The sequence below is a fragment of the Heterodontus francisci genome, chromosome 30 (genome assembly GCF_036365525.1).
Source record: "Heterodontus francisci isolate sHetFra1 chromosome 30, sHetFra1.hap1, whole genome shotgun sequence".
NCBI lineage: Eukaryota > Metazoa > Chordata > Chondrichthyes > Heterodontiformes > Heterodontidae > Heterodontus > Heterodontus francisci.
Genome location: NC_090400.1, coordinates 47,566,403 through 47,584,261, shown reverse-complemented (window position 1 = coordinate 47,584,261; position 17,859 = coordinate 47,566,403). Strand labels below are relative to the sequence as shown.

Sequence of the window (17,859 nt, the reverse complement as noted above, 5' to 3'; positions counted from 1 at the left end):
AGTGTAAAAAAATTTGGCAGATGGAGTATAATTTGTGAAAATGTGAGGTTATCCATTTTGGTAGGAAGAATAGAAAAGCAGAATATTATTTAAATGGAGAGAGACTGCAGAATGCTGCGGTATAGAGGAATATGGATGTTCTTGTACATAAATTACAAAAAGTTACCATGCAGGTACAACAAGTAATTAGAATGTTGAAATAAAAACAAGAAATGCTGGAACCACTCAGCAGGTCTGGCAGCATCTGTGGAAAGAGAAGCAGAGTTAACTTTTCGGGTCAGTGACCCTTCTTCGGAACTGACAAATATTAGAAAAGTCACAGGTTATAAGCAAGTTAGAAGTTATATTAGAATGTTGGTCTTTATTGCAAGAGGGATGGTGTATAAAAGTAGGCAAGTCTTGCTACAACTGTACAGGGTGTTGATGAGACCGCACCTAGAGTACTGCGTACAGTTTTGGTTTCCTTATTTAAGGAGGGACATACTTGTATTCACTAGGCTGATGCCTGGGATGAAGGGGTTGTCTTATAAGGAAAGGTTGAGCATGTTGGGCCAATACTCATTGGAGTTTAGAAGAATGACAGGTGATCTTATTGAAACATATGATGTTGATGCCCCCACCCCCTGTGCCCCCATCCAGCCTCAACAGCTTTGTGGGGGGGGCGGGGGGAGAGTTCCGGATTTCCCTGATCCTACTGCCTCAAAAGGGTTAATGACAGAAGAGCCATCTTTACCATCTGAACATAACATTAATGAACCAGACAGAGCTATGAGCAGCTCTGGAGGGCGTGGATACACGGGAGGGTGGAGCCCCCACAGTTGTCATGTCACCATGGCAACACACAAAGGCAGAAAGTATATATGAGACAAGGTATGGGAAAATCCTGGAGGCTTAGTAAACAGGAGCTATTGAGCAGTTAATGTGTTTAAATCCTTAAATGCTAACAACTTATATGAGAGGGTGGGGAAATGAGGTAGACAGTTTGGTCAGCAAGAACTTCACCTGTGTGAGCAAATATGTTTTAAGGAGCTGAGGGACATTTCAGCTGACAGCAGCAGTCAGGGATTGTGTGCGACTGCTGACATATTAAAATCCACTGAAGAAGATAAAAGGAGGGAACAAATCACATTGCTGACTTTGGACAGCCAGCCTTCTGCAAAATCCAGATCCCAGGAACCATGAGAGGAGCAGCTGCAGTTGTCGGGTAGCCAGCCAGGTGACTTGAAGGTCACTGGAGGTGGAGAAGCGAGAAAAAAAAATAAAATCACCTGACGAGCAGAGGAGTCAGGAGCAGTACCTAACGGGCAGGGAGCTGTCGGGACTGGAGTGAAAGACTTGTTTCCACGCGGGGTCCTGCTGTGAGCTGGAAGCACAGAGTGGAAGCTGCGGAGGAACCAGCGCGCCGACAAGACATGGCTGAGAAGAGCAAAAGATTGCCCTCGAGAAAGGCAGGTCTTCGAGCAGCCGTGGTACTGATAGGGTTACTGCACAAATCCCGAAAGGAAAAGGACAGAAGGTAAAATTTGCTTTTCATCGGAGTTCTGTCTTACCAATTCCTTAACTAGTTAAGTGCCAGTGATAAGATTGAATACAGTGAGCCCCAGTTGAGGAGAAACTTATTAAAATTATTATAGTCCATGCAAACTGCAGTATAAAAGTGCATTGCAAGCCTAAGATTGTGCTTATTAACCATATGTTTGACCATCGGTTGAGACCTATGAACTCAAGCTTGATATTTATTTAATATTAATATTTAAAGGGATACTGTCTTCCTTGGGGGGGGAATGATTGGCTAGTCTTTTATTTGTTAGAGGAGACATAGGTCATGGTCATCACCGTGACAACCGCAAGTCAGGCAATGATGAGCTTCGGCAAGATTTGCACAATTGGGTCATGTGTTTGTAAACAAATGGCAGGGAGGGAGGGTAAAGTTTGTTGGACACTCTCTCATGAAGACAGTGCTCCTATAACTTGGTTGCATATCTTTTAGTGATAGGCAACAGTATTAATGTAGCAAAGCATTCAAATATGGAACTGGAACTCACAGCAACAACTTGCATTTATATAGCATCCTTAACATAGGTATATGGTATCATAAACATCGCAGGCTTGAGGGTTTGTACCCTCTAATAGAATAACATATCAAATAGTGCCTGTTTGGAATATACACACGGTCTGTCCAATTAAAAGGAATTTTGGTATATTTATGATATTCGGATGTGGTATAGTGGAACTTTGGAGATATATGGAACCAGATGGCTTCTCTCAATTCTGCAGCTGCTTGGAATAAATTAGCAAACTGATACCATTTAAGTGATTATCTTATGTGTGGTTGTAAGGAAGGTGCACAAGATAACACTTGAGAGGTGTATATAACACTGGCAGCCTATCAAACCCTGACTGACAATGACTTCCCATACAATCCATTCACAATAGAGGAGGCTCTCCTAATACACAGGTTGTGCATGGAGGCAGGAACCAGAGAGGAGAGAGAGAGACATATTAAACTGGTGATAGGGGTAGGGATCGTGGCTGGAGGGAGTTTGTTTCTGGCCAAAATAACCTAGTGAACACAAGACAGTTCATTCCAAGGACACTCCAGTTTGAAAGGCTTATCATTACGTGATGACTCTTTCTTGTAGTGCGACCCTGCAGTTCTATTTTTAAGTTGTTTGGCTACCAGTTGCCACCTGGAATGATGCCCAGAATTTTATAATGAAAGAGTTTGGTTTAAAGGGACAGTGGCATGCCAATGATGGAGGGAAAAGACTCACTAAAATCTGTGTTGATGCCCCAGGTACTACCCCAAAGCAGTTGTTAACGGTGGTGAACCATCAGGAACCACCTCAAAGCACTGCCTAAAACAATTATAGCTTTCTCTCACTGCATTTCCAACAGGAGCTCCAGGCCATCCTCATTAATGCACATGGAGTTAAAGTGTGTTCTGTTCTAAGGCTGTGTCTGTCAGAGTCTTAGTTCCTGCTGGCACAGATGTGAGATTCCTGCAGCTGAAAGATGCATGAAAGGATTGACCTTCAATGCTGTGAGAACTAAAATCAAATATCGTGTCAGCCTTGCCACCTCTGTGTCAAAATAAAGAAAGTCTTGCATTTATATAGGGATTTTCACGACCACCAGGACGTTTCAAAGTGCTTTACAGTCGAGAAGTACTTTTGAAGTGTAGTCACTGTTGTAATGTAGGAAACGCAGCAGCCAATTTGCTAACAGCAAGCTCCCACAAACAGCAATGTGATAATGACCAGATAATCTGTTTTTTGTGATGTTGATTGAGGGATAAATATTGGGCAGGATGCCAGGGATAACTCCCCTGCTCTTCTTTGAAATAGTGCCTTGGGATCTTTTGCATCCACCCGAGCAGGCAGATGGGGCCTTGATTGACCATCTCATCCGAAAGTTGGTACCTCTGACAGTGACGCACTCCCTCAGTACTGCACTGGAGTGTCAGCCTTAATTTTTGTGCTCAAGCCTTGGAGTGGGGCTGAACACAGAACCTTGTGACTCACTGAGCCACAGCTGACTGACCGTCATTCCAGGGAGTTGAGTACACAGGCTAGGCAGACACTTCAGTGAGGGACTGCTGCATTGTTGGATGTGCTGTCTTTTGGTTAGGCATTAAACTGAGTCCCCATCCACCTGCTCAGATGAACATAAAAGATCCTGACTAACAGTTACTTTTCAACCAACACCACCAAAAGCATCAAGGTTATTCATCTCAATGCCATTTGTGGAACTTTACTGTGTGCAGATTGGTTGATGCATTTGTCTACATAACAACAGTATTTTATGCAAACAGATTTACCAATAGGAAACTGAACTCCTTCTGTATATCTTTCACAAGGTTGTCAGTCACGATGCTTTTACAGAACGTTGACAGGCCTGAGAGAGCTAATGTTAAGGTACAGAATATAACCAAATACCTGCCTGCAATTCGTTAACAGTACACTTTTAGTTGTGTCGTGCGCAAGATTTAGCCTAACAAATGTGTGTGTAAACAATCTGTTATTTTCCTGCAAGTTTGCACGTTGTATTTGTTCCATTTTTGATCTTACACCACGCCAAATTCCTGCTGCTCAGATCCCACATCCTTCCTCCACCACCTTAAGGGATTCAGGTCAACACCTGGCTGGATCCAGGTTTCCATTTCAACACTGAAAGTAAGGAACAGGAACTCATCAGGAGTGATCGGAGCCGGGTTTTGACGCCAAACTCAAATTTCAGAATTGCATCTTGATCTGTTGCTCACCAGAAGTGTATGTCCCAATTATTGATCTTGCACATATATAGCATCTTGTCACATTGTCAAAAGGTTTTAGTGTACTTTGCATAATGAAGCATGAGATCTTGGGTTATTGCTTTAAAATATTGGGGTCCCCCAGCCCAGCCCTTGAATTTCTCCTGAAAGAGAGCAGGTGGCAGTCTGCTTACCTGTGAAATTTGCTGGTTGTGAATGGTGCGTTGATTCTGGTTCTGTTTGTCACTAGGCTTCACTATAACATTTTTTCCAAGCACCTGCAAAGGCAGGTATAAGTGCAAGCCATGTTCAATAATTCATGGCTTAAAACGTAATGACCTCTTCCCTCTATTGAAGTTCTTTTGTTCCCTCTTACTCCTCCCCCACCCCACAAGTGGGCAAGTCCCTATCTGGGGTGGGGTGGGGGGGGGGGGGGGAGGTGGGTGTGTGGGAATAACCTACAGTGATTTACTCATTGATTTTCACTCTTCGCTTTTCCTCCCTATGAGGCTGCGCTTGCCTCCAATCCACAACGAACAATCCAAACAGCTCAGGGAGGAGTGCAAGCACAAACTCACCCCCTACCACTCAGCACCACAGCAAACTACCAGAGCTCCTAAGCAACACCCTCAAAGTGGAAAGTTCAGAGGGCTGAAACCAATGTTCACATGAGTGTCAAAGCACTACCAGGTATGTAATGCAGGCAATAGAGAACTTCTTGGGGTTGAATGCCTTGAGATTACCTCACAAAAATTCCCATCACTCATATCACCAGAGAAACACTGAAGGGAAAAGAATCTAAATGCAGCAGGTCTTTTTTTTTGTTGCATGGATTCTTCTGGGATTGTTTGGAATGGACAGTACTCCATCTAGATTTTACTTCTCTTTTAAACGCATAAATCCCACTGGTGTGTAAGGTTGTCCCCTAAACCTAGACATATTAAAAGTAAGCACCAAATATAGACTTGTACACCAGATACCACAGCCCATCATTATCTGAATAAGTAGCTCAAAAGCTTCAAGTTGCACTACTGGTTGTTTGAAATATTAAATATCTAACGTTAGCACAAAAAGAAAAGGTTTCACAAAATATGTGCAGACGAGAATGGCCATTTGGTCGATTATAGTTCATTCATCCAGAGAGAGAATCTGCTGAGCCTCCATCATAGCATCTAACTGGCTTTGGGATCTTTGCTTCCATCGCCCTACTGGAGGTCCATTCAAGTGTTGACCACTCTTTGTGTGAAGGACTTCCTGATATTTCCTAAATTTGGTTTGCCTTTCACGGGAACCTCTCTGGAAGTTAACTAAATTCTATTGCAGTAAATTTGATTTTCACTCCTGTGGAACACGAGCATTTTCTTAATCCCTCCTACACTATCAGTCTAATTCACACTTTCTAACACATTAACTCCTCTCTCCCTCACACTTGATTGGTATGTATGTAAAAGGCAGCCCTGAGTGAGGGGAATGCTATGAATGAATTGGTCAACCAAAGTCTCACTGTTGCTGCATATTTTACAGCTGGTAGAAAATTACTAAATGTTTTACTTTCTTTGAGGGATCAATGCTGAAGCCTCAACTGTTTATAATTTTGATGTCAAAAATATCTCAGCAACATTAGCGTCCATAGCACAGATTTTCTGCTAGAAGATTGCTGTGGTTGCACTCTTAAATCACTTCATGAATAGTTCAGTGCAGATCTTGAGTGGCTCAGTGTGGAATGTACCTCTGTTGTGAAGGGAGGGGTGATTTCTTCACTGTTCTTCAAAATAAACTCCCTAAATTTAACACAGATCAAAAAGTGAATCGGGGCAGCGAGGTGATACTGGAGGAAGGAATGGACTGGAGGTGAGGAAAGTGAGGAAAGATATTAGCTCTGACGATGTGGAATCTGTATGGGTGGAGCTGAGAAACACTAAGGGGCAAAAAACATTAGTGGGGGTTGTATATAGACCCCCAAACTGTAGTGGTGATGTTGGGAATGGCATTAAACAGGAAATTAGAGATGCATGCGATAAAGGAACATCTGTAATTATGGTGACTTTAATCTGCATATTGATTGGGCAAATCAAGTTAGTCACAATACCGTAGAGGAGGAATTCTTGGAGTGTATGGTTTTCTGGACCAATACATTGAGGAACCAACTAGAGAACAGGACATCCTAGACTGGGTATTATGTAATGAGAGAGGAATAATTGACAATCTAGTGGTGCGAGACCCCTTGGGGATGAGCGACTATAACATGATAGAATTCTTCATCAAGATGGAGAGTGACGTAATTGATTCTGAGACTAGGGTCCTGAATCTTAGAAAAGGAAACTACGAAGGTATGAGGCGCGAATTGGCTATGACGGATTGGGAAACGTTACTTAAAGGGATGATGGTGGATAGGCAATGGCAAACGTTTAAAGAGCGCATGGATGAACTGCAACAATTGTTTATCCCTGTCTGGCACAAAAGTAAAACGGGGAAAGTAGCCAAACCATGGTTACAAGGGAAATTCGAGATAGCATTAGATCCAAGGAAGAGACCTATAAATCTGCCAGAAAAAACAACAGACCTGAGGATTGGGAGCAGTTTAGAATTCAGCAAAGGAGGACCAAGGGATTGATTAAGAAGGGGAAAATAGAGTACGAGAGCAAGCTTGCAGGGAACATAAAAACTGACTGTAAAAGTTTCTATAGGTATGTGAAGAGAAAAAGATTGGTGAAGACAAATGTAGGTCCCTTACAGTCAGAAACAGGGGAATTTATTATGGGGAACAAAGAAATGGCTGACCAACTAAATGCTTACTTTGGTTCTGTCTTCGCAAAGGAGGACACAAATATCATACCAGAAATGTTGGGGAACACAGGGCTTAGTGAGAGAGAGGAACTGAAGGAAATCAGTATTAGTAGAAAATGGTGTTGGGGAAATTGATGGGATTAAAGGCCGATAAATCCCCAGGGCCCGATGGTATGCAGCCCAAAGTACTTAAGGAAGTGGCCCGAGAAATAGTGGATGCATTGGTGGTCATCTTCCAAGATTCTATAGTCTCTGGAACAGTTCCTACAGATTGGAGGGTAGCTAATGTAACCCCACTATTTAGAAAGGGAGGTAGAGAGAAAGCAGGGAATTATAGATCAGTCAGCTTGACGTCAGTAGTGGGAAAAATTCTAGAGTCCATTATCAAAGATTTTATAGCAGAGCACTTAGAGAACAGTGGTAGAATCAGGCAGAGTCAGTATGGATTTACGAAAGGGAAATCATGCTTGACAAATGTACTAGGATTCTTCGAGGATGTAACTAGTAGAGTTGATGAGGGGGAGCCAGTGGATATGGTTTATTTGGATTTTCAGCAGGCTTCCGACAAAGTCCCACATAAGAGATTAGCATGTAAAATTAAAGCGCATGGGATTGGGGGTAGTGTATTGCGATGGATAGAAAATTGGTTGGCAGACAGGAAACAAAGATTAGGAATAAACGGGTCTTTTTCTGAATGGCAGGCAGTGACTAGTGGGGTACCGCAGGGATCGGTGCTAGGACCCCAGCTATTCACAATATAAATTAATGATTTAGATGAGTGAACTAAATGTAATATCTCCAAATTTGTAGATGACACAAAATTGGGTGGGCGGATGAGTTGTGAGGAGAATGCAGAGAGGCTTCAGGATGATTTGGACAAGTTGAGTGAGTGGGCAAATGCATGGCAGATGCAGTATAATGTGAATAAATGTGAGGTTATCCACTTTGGTAACAAAAACAGGAGGGCAGATTATTATCTGAATGGCTATAAACTGAGAGACGGGAATATGCAGCGAGACCTGGGTATTCTCATACACCAATCGCTGAAGGTAAGCATGCAGGTGCAACAGGCGGTTAAAAAAGGCAAATGGTATGTTGGCCTTCATAGCGAGAGGATTCGCGTACAGGAGCAGGGGTGGCTTGCTACAATTATACAGGGCCTTGGTGAGGCCACACCTGGAATATTGTGTGCAGTTTTGGTCTCCTTATCTGAGGAAGATGTTCTTGCTATAGAGGGAGTGCAGCGAAGGTTTACCAGACTGATTCCCGGGATGGCGGGACTGACGTATGAGGAGAGATTGAGTCGGTTAGGATTATATTCGCTGGAGTTCAGAAGAGTGAGGGGTGATCTCATAGAAACCTCTAAAATTCTAACAGGACTTGACAGGGTAGATGCAGGAAGGATGTTCCCAATGGTGGGGGAGTACAGAACCAGGGGTCATAGTCTAAGGATACGGGGTAAACCTTTCAGGACTGAGATGAGGAGAAATTTCTTCACCCAGTGAGTGGTGAGCCTGTGGCATTCGCTCCCACAGAAAGCAGTTGAGGCCAAAACATTGCATGTTTTCAAGAAGGAGTTAGGGTTTAAAGGGTATGGGGGGAAAGCGGGAACAGGCTACTGAGTTGGATGATCAGCCATGATCATAATGAATGGCAGAGCAGGCTTGAAGGGTCGAATGGCCTACTCCTGCTCCTATTTTCTATGTTTCTATGAGGTGGGATAAACCTAAAACAAATTGCTTTGATTTAATTTACTCAATACTAGTGTCAGCCATTACTCAGTTGTAGTACTCTTATCTCTGAGCCAGAAGATTGTGGGTTCAAGTTCCACTCCAGGACTTGAGCACAAAAATCTGGGCTTGGCACTCCAGTCTGCTGTCGGAGGTGTCACCTTTCAAACAAGATGTTCAACTGAGGTCCTGGCCAATATTTATCTCTCATACAATATCACAAAAACAGATCATCTATTCATTATCACATTTGCTGTTGATGGGAGCTTGTTTTGCACAAATTGGCTGCCGTGTTTCCTACATTACAATAGTGATTACACTTCAGAAGTACTTCGTTGGACGTAGAGTGTTTGAGAGTGTGAAAGGAACTATATAAATGTAAGTTTTTCTTTTTGTAATTGCCAGTAATGTACAGCACTAGCTGTGTTGTCACTGAATGCATACAATGCAATCTATTGAGGTCTGGCCTGATAGGCTGTATTAAGCAGATGACCACTCTATAAAAATGCCACGAAGAGGTCACATCATCAAAACTGCTCCTGCAAAGAGTGGAAAACCATATAGGGTTTGAGGAAAAAATACAGATAGTTGCAAGCAACAAACACAGGTCCAAAAACTGCTGGGGATATTTTGACATTCAGAAAAAAAGACTTGCATTTATAGGGAGCCTTTTCACGACAGCAGGACGTCCCAACTGCTTTACAGTCAATGAAGTACATTCAAAGTTTTGTCACGTTGTAATGTAGGAAACACAGCAGCCAATTTACAGTTTACACAGCAAGCTCCCACAAACAGTAAATGTGATAATGACCTGATCTTTTTTTGTGATGTTGATTGAGGGATAAATAATGGCCAGAACACTGAGGGAAACTCCCCTGCTCCACAGGACATTTTACATCTATCTGAGAGAGCAGATGAGGCCTCAATCTAATGCTTTTCAAAGGCACTATCTCAGTATTGCACAGAAGTATTAGCCTCAGTTTTTTTTTTGTGTGTTTACATCCTGGTGTGGGACTTGAACCCACAGCCTTCTGATGGTGAGACAATAATGCTACCAACTGAGCCACAGCTGACAGCAACAAAAGTAAAAGGCCCAGTGGTGCCTTCCTAAAGGAAGTTTTTTTGACATTATGATATAATTGGCCGAAAGAGAGAGAACAAGTGACAGTGAAAAAGGGCAAGAAAAAAAGTGATTGAGGGAGAACTTGTGTGTGAGAGATGGAATGACTTAATAAATGAAGATAGCTTTTTGCTGATTCCTAACTGATAAATGACTGTGCTTTTTTATGACTGTGAGTTTATGCTACAGAGAGCAGTGTTGTGCCAGTACATACGTCAGACCCATTCCTTCTTTTTCTCAAATCCATTGATATAGACATCTAAAAACCTCACTGAACTGTTGCTTTTAATTCTGTGTTTCTTTTACTCACAGCAATTTAATCTGCGGCATAATGGCTTTGAGATGGTATTGTTTGCAAATGTTGCTTCCTCATAAATATTTATAGGCGTAATCGTTAGAAATGAAAAGAATACCGAACTTTTCAGTATTCATAGAATTCCCTCCCTGGCCATGTTTATTAATGTATTCCACAAGATTGACCTTCCAGTGCTGGGAGACATTTATTTTCTCCAGCACAAAGGCCAATGAAGAGGTACACGATTTTAGATTTTAAAAAATGAATGACCACAAATTTAAGATAAAGCTAGAGAATTGCACAAATACGCAGTGGCCTGAATTTTACGCTGCCCCGGTGGGTCGGGTGCTGGCGTGGGGGCAGCGTAAAATTGAGCGGCAGGCTCCGGGAGGCCTACCCGCCCCACTTGCGCCTCCGGACAAGTTTACGGCGTTGGGCTGGGGGTGGGAAATGGCCCGCCTGCCTGAGGCCAATCAAGACCCCCGCCTCCACGGGTATTTTACCCATGGCAAGCAGGTGTGTTGGGGACATGAAAGGCTGCCCAGCAATAGCTGCCGGCCTTTCCGTGCCCCAGGGTGGGGGGGGGTGGGGGGTGGCATGGCAGTCGGGCACAGGGCAGTCGCCCCCGCCTCCCAACCCACCCCCGGAACACAAGACACCCCTCCTCCCCCCAAACGACCACTCCAGCCTCACCAGGGAAGGACCGATTCCCCCTGGTGAGGCAAGCCCAATTTACCTTCCCTCCTCAATCCATGGCGACGGCTGGGCTGCAGTCCCAGCAGTGGCCACTGCTCCCGGTGGCGCTGCTGGGACTAAGAGCTGCCGGCCCGCTGATTAGCCGACAGTTCACTGAGGCGGGACCTCCTCCCTCAAGTGGGTGGAAGTCCCGCCTCGGGACAATTAAAGCCCGGGCACCCATAAAATACAGGACGGATCCCCGGGCTGGGTAGAAGCAGGTTCACCATCGACTTTCACGTCTGAGTCCGGCTCCCATCCATCCACCGTAAAATTCCGGCCAGTAGTTCAGTCAGTGTCTGAAGGAGGTTAATTTTCTGTTTTTCAACTCATATATAATCTCATACAGTCTCTATCTCTGGAGCCTCCTTCAGCCCTACAATCTTGTGAGATCCCTGCACCCCTCCAATCCTGAATTTGATCATTCCACCATTGTCGGCTCTGCCTTCAGCTGCCTAGGACCTAAGCTGTGGAATTTCCTCCCTTGACCTCTCTGCCTCTCTCTCCTCCTTTAAGGTGCTCCTTAAAACCTCCCTCTTTGACAAAACCTTTGTCTTTAGTCCCAATATCTGTCTACGTGGCTCAGTGTCAAATTTTATTTGATAATGCTGTTGCATAGCACCTTGGGATATTTTACTCTGTTAATGTCGCTATATAAATGCAAGTTGTTGTTGTTCATTCTATGCCCTTTGAGAGGTTCATGTGGGTATGTGTCTAAAAGCATCAAAATCAAGAGAGGTAATTTTAATCAATAATTAGTTAATAACAATCCCCAACATAAAAGACAATATTGTGATACCATATCTACTGAAAACAGCTTGTAGCTAGGACTACAATGTTAAACCAATGAAATAATACCACCAGATAGAAACTTTAAAGAACTATCCTGTATAGACATAAAAGAACTTGTTCACTATTTACAGCTAACAGCTGTCATCCCTTCATCAGCAAGTTGGAAAAATGTCAAATAAATATTGCCCAAGCAATTAAAGAACAGGGGTGTAAATTAGCCAATTAAAACAGTCCCTGTGCTGACCACCATGACAACAATAATAAAGCTCATTGTTCTACAGGCCATGTCACCTTGCTGCAAGTTAAGTCCACTTTGTCTTCTGTCTTTGGATCTATTCTGAGCCGAAGCTTTTATTATTTACTCAGAAAACACAATGAGCTCTGTATAACATTTAAATGGTATTTACCAGTTCCCTGATGTATATCCTATATTTGCCTGGATGGCCATGCTGTGTGGTGCGTTGTCGTATAATTAGGAATGGTAAGACAAGTGCCCTTGTTTATTGATTGCCCACACTTCAGTGGGAGATCCATTCAATGGAACATCCAAGGAGAGATGGAAGATAGGAGTGCCAGCACGTGCACACACAACCGCTCCTTTTAGCACCAAATTCAAGAGTGGCAGTCCTGGGGTACTTCAATAAGAACTGCATTTAGATAGTACCTTATCACAATGAAAAGCTTCAAAGCACTTCACACCATAAATTACTTATTGGAGTGCAGTGACATATTTCGACAAACATAGCGTGCAACCTTCTCCAGTATTATCCCACAATCAGCCGTGAGATGAACTGACATCTACCCTGTTCTTTCGTGGTATTGACTGAGGAGAGCATTGTTAGCCAAGAGAGCTCACTACTCTTTAAATTGTACAATGGGATCATTTTCAATTACCCATAGATTCAGTCATGGGACGGGGTGGGGGGGAATGAAGAAGACACATTTTCTCTGCCCCCAATCCCCTCCCCTCCCCCCCTTCCCCAGCATGGGTAATGACCTGCTTTCCTCTGCTCCAAATCCTAGATTTGGCCTGATGTGTTCCCCAACTCTTGATATGGGGTAATGTCTCCTCATCCACCTGTAGCTTCAGAACAGGTACGACTGCTCGAAATGTGACAATCTGTCAATACCACACTGCAGTGTCAAACTAGATTATGAGCCTGTACCCACAACCTTTAAATCAAAGGTGAGAACCTTACCAAGTGGGCCAAGCAGACACTCAGGAGTAGATCTCGACTTTGTACAATGATGTAAAATGGATGATAGTGAGTCAACCACCCACTGTGCATCTCTCACAATTTTTATTTCCATTCAAGTCAAGACTTGAATCCACAAGCCTTTGACAGAAGTGAGAATAGGGAGAGGACAGGAAAGCGGGACTGATGTCGAAGTTTAAGAAGGAAGTGGTAAGCTGCATTCTTGAAATGCTGCAGTCCTTGGGGTGTAGGTACACCAACAGTACTGTTAGTAAGGAGTACTTTGCAGGGTCGACAGGGCTGGGTTTGCCATTGTTGTTTCCAGTGCCTAGGTCAATGCCAGGTGGTCTGTCCAGTTTCATTCCTTTTCTTAGACTTTGTAACAGTTCTGATACTGAGTGGCTTGCTGGGCCATTTCAGAGGGCATGTAAGAGTCAACCACATTGCTGTTGGTCTGGAGTCGCATGTAGGCCAGACCAGGTAAGGACAGCAGATTTCCTTCCCTAAAGGACATTAGTGAACCAGATGGGTTTTCATAACAATCAGCAATGGTTTCATGGTCACCATTAGATTAGCTTTTAATTCCAGATTTATTAATTGAATGCCAATTTCACCCTCTGCCATGGTGGGATTCAAACCCATGTCCCCAGAACATTAGCCTAGGCCTCGGGATTACTAGTCCAGTGACAATGCAAGTGAGTGTGTGTGTGTGTGTGTAATTAAAAGAAGGAGTAATTGATCCCGGATATTTTAGACAAAGCTATTTACATGACTGACAAATTGGCTTAATCGCTAGACTGTTGCCTCAATAGTGAGGGAGTGTTGCATTGTCAGAATTACCATCCTTCACATGCGGTGTTATTCCCGAGCTCCACCTGCCTGTTCCAGTGGTTCAGTTGAATGTTTAATATCCTGTGACGCTATTTGAAGAGTAGGAAGTTCTATTAGCCAACATTCCATACTCAACCAACAAAAGCAGATTAATTGCTCAGTCATCTCATGGCTGCAGTTTGGCTGTGTGCAAACTGGCAGCTGCATTTGTCTGTATAACCACAGTCTTTAGAGGTCAAAATAATTACCAGTATGGAGCTTTGAGATGTTTCTGTGAGATGTGATGATGTGTCATATAAATACAAGTCCTTTTGCCATTTAATTTAGATAAGAACACATTCTTTGTGTCTATTACTTCCTCGCCTCTTTTGAACGGAGATGGGAGTAAGGGGGGTTGTAGACATCACTGTGACTCTGGCACTAATGAAGCCAGGTAGCCTGCATCTGTCTTCCTGTCCCATGAGGAGAGCTGCACGGAAAGCGACAATGACGCAGCTGAGAGCAGACAAAACCCATCACAAGGATAGCAAGTAGATTGGAGTCTGAGACAGCTCTGAGGCCACAGGACACAGCAGCCAGATACGAGGGCAGTATATCAATTACATTGTGTAGTACACCTGATGTGAGACCAGAGGGGAAAAAAGTGATTTTTGTTTCCTTTTTCTAACAGCCCCATTGTTGTGAGGGTTGCGCAAGACGCTGGCATTTTTAAAAAAAAAGTAAACAATGATTACATGGTCCCTGAGTAATTGAGAGTGATCGGGCTATCTGCATTAAGACACATTATAAATTCACACACTTATATAACAAATTGAAATTGATGATGACAGCATCAACACAAAGGAAAGACATTTGTTTGCCTTTGCCTCCATCACAGTACTCACTGCGCTCCAAAACTAATTTATTGTATGAAGGAATTTAAAACAATTTGATGTGGTAGAGTGCTGTATGAATGCAAAATGATTTGGGCTTTTGCTGATTCATTCCATTTTCTTTTATTTCTTTGAAATTTGGCAAATGAATCAGAGGCAACATGAGGAACTTTTGTTAATGCAGTGAGTTGCTATGCACTGCCTGAAAGGGTGGTGGAAGCAGATTCAATAGTAACTTCCAAAAAGGAATTGGATTTTTAAAAATTCTTTCATGGGACATGGGCGTCACTGGCAAGGCCAGCATTTGTTGTCCATCCCTAGCCGCCCTTGACAACTGAATGGCTTGCGAGGCCATTCCAGAGGGAAGTTAAGAGTCAGTCACATTGCTGTGGGTCTGAAGTCACATGTAGGCCAGACCAGGTAAGGATGGAAGATTTCCTTCCCTAAAGGACATAAGTGAACCAGATGGTATTTTATGGCAATCGATGATAGTTTCGTGGCACCGTTACTGAGATGAGCTTTCAATTCTAGATTTTTATTAATTAACTGAATTTATTTATTAATTGAATTTGAATTCCACCAGTTCCATGATGGAATTTGAACCCATGTCCCCAGGGTATTAGCCTGGGCCCTCTGGATTACTAGTTCAGTGATAATTGCCACTACACCACTGCCTCCCCTATATAAATATAAATACTTGAAGTGGCAAAGATTGAAGGGCTTTGGAAAAAGAGGAGGGTAGTGGGAATAATTGGATAGCTCTTTGAAAGAGCCAGCACAGGTACGATGGGTCAAATGGTCTTTTCAGTACTGAACCATTCGATGATTCTATGAAATAAATGTGACTTACTTTGTATAAACATAGCACTAGATCTAACGAGAGGACCATATAGTGTCAAGAAAAGTAAAACAGATTCTGTGATAACAAATAAAATACTGATCAGCACTCGTTCTTCCTCCTCCTGGTCCCACCCCCAAGTTTATGGAGAATCTACAATGGTTTTGAGTTTCATAAGATTCTGTTCTTCCAATGGTGCAGCAATGAGAGTGAAGCTTGTGTGGATCTAGGGATGTTATATCCTCAAACATTATCACTTCTCCAATCTGTTCTCTCCCCCATTCAAGTACATCTTTGTTTGTACTTTTTGTGAGCACTGCTTGAATTCCATCATTAGTAAAAGGAATATAAAGAACCAAATTGCATTTATATCAAAGGAAGAAGAATTGCATTTATATAGCGCCTTTCATAACCTCAGGACATCCAAAAGCAAATGAAGTACTTTTGAAGCGTGGTTGCTGTTGTAATGTGGAAAACATGGCAGCCAATGTATGCACAGCAAGCTCCCACATACAGCAATATGATAATGGCCAGATAAGCTGTTTCAGTGATGTTGATTGAGGGATAAATAATATTTACTTTTTATACCCACTGGACATTCCAAAGCCCTTCAAAACCAATTACTTCTGAAGTGTAGTCACTGTTGTTAATGTAGGGAAATGCACCATCCAATTTGCGCACATCAAGGGCCCACAAGTAGCAAATGAAAAACTGACCGGTTAATCTGTTTTTGGTAGTGGTGGTTGAGGAATGAAAGATGTCTGGAATTCTAGGAAGATTCCCTGCTCATCTTCAAATAGTGTCCTGGGATCTGTTCTGTTTGTGTCTCATCTAAAAGACAGTGCAGCATTTCCACAGTTAGTGAAGTGCCAGCCTAGAACATATGTTTAAGTTCTTAGCTCAGTTTTTTGGTGAGATTCCCCATCCTATAATAAAAGGTTTGGGCTGATGTAATTTGTATTTATTGGCTCCAAATACTCCATCCTACACACTCTCACTCCTGATATCCTTGCTGTGTTAAAGAAAAGCAAGAACTTACATGGATCTCAGGACGTCCCAAATCACTTTATTTATTTATTTAGAGATACAGCACTGAAACAGGCCCTTCGGCCCACCGAGTCTGTGCCGACCAACAACCACCCATTTATACTAACCCTACACTACCCCCATATTTTCTACCACATCCCCACCATTCTCCTACCACCTACCTACACTAGGGGCAATTTATAATGGCCAATTTACCTATCAACCTGCAAGTCTTTTGGAGGTGGGAGGAAACCAGAGCACCCGGCGGAAACCCACGCAGACACAGGGAGAACTTGCAAACTCCGCACAGGCAGTACCCAGAATCAAACCCGGATCGCTGGAGCTGTGAGGCTGCGGTGCTAACCACTGCGCCACTGTGCTGCCCTAACCACTGCGCCACTGTGCCGCCCTTGGCGGCTGATGAGGTATTTTTGAAGTGCAGTCAATTGACATAGATCAATATTCCACACGCGGTAATGAGCTGAAAGACTGTTTTTGGTACTGTTGGCTGAGGGATAAGTTTTGGCCAGTTGAAAAGATTTAACACATTTTCTTCTACTGCAAGCACTTCCTTCCCAGGATCGCAAAACTGTGGAATTCCTTGAAGTCCCCGGTCTTTGGAAATCTTCACTCCCTCAAAACAGTAAATCGTGGGATAAGTGAATAAATATTTGTGGTCAAAGCAATGGGAGTCCAGACTGTACTTGGTGTGATGTTTAGTTGCTGCATCTCCATGGGGTTTGATGATGCACCGTGTGGGTAATTGAAGGGTCACAAACTTCTTAAATATTGTGCCTCTGGGTCTGCAAGATATGATGTTTCACTGGACCAGATCTGAGCTTTTTTGCTTTTCAACTATCTCAAGAGTTATTAGACCCTGGTACCGAGTAATCCGGATATATGTTAAAGGCTCCTACAGGCTTCAGGTTCAAAGTAAATAGACAGACCTGTGAAGCTACATAAAATTACATAGTATTTACAGCACAGAAGTAGGTCATTTCGCCCAACTTAGAATCGTTTGGAAATCTTCACTTCCTCAAAACAGTAAATCGTGTGATAAGTGAATAAATATTTGCGATCAAAGCAATGTCAGTGCTTATGCTCCATTCTTGCCTCCTCCCAGTGCACCCTCTTTATCTAAACCTATCAACATATCCTATTCCATTCTCCCACATGTGCCTGTCTAGCTTCCCCTTAAATGCATCTATGCTATTTGCCTCAATCACTCCATATGGTAGCGAGTTCCACATTCTCACCATTCTTCAGGGAAAGACATTTCTCCTGAATTCCCTACTGAATTTATTGGTGACTACCCTATATTTATGGCCTTTTGGATATATTTTCCATCCACGTGATGTTGAAAATGGAAGACAACTAACAACATT

The 17,859-nt window shown here is 43.0% G+C and overlaps 1 protein-coding gene across 5 annotated transcripts in view; it reads left to right on the top strand.

Moving 5' to 3' along the window:
- LOC137346746 (rap1 GTPase-activating protein 2-like) overlaps positions 1–17,859 on the top strand; it is a 303,277-nt gene that overhangs the window by 148,392 nt on the left and 137,026 nt on the right. The window contains exon 1 of one of the 5 annotated variants that reach the window (XM_068010519.1): positions 3,881–3,917. The exons of the other annotated variants lie outside the window; for them this stretch is intronic. Coding sequence (XP_067866620.1) covers positions 3,910–3,917 — 8 coding nt within the window. The 5' untranslated portion in view covers positions 3,881–3,909. Of the gene's footprint in view, positions 1–3,880; positions 3,918–17,859 lie in introns of those variants that run through there. 5 annotated transcript variants of the gene reach the window in all.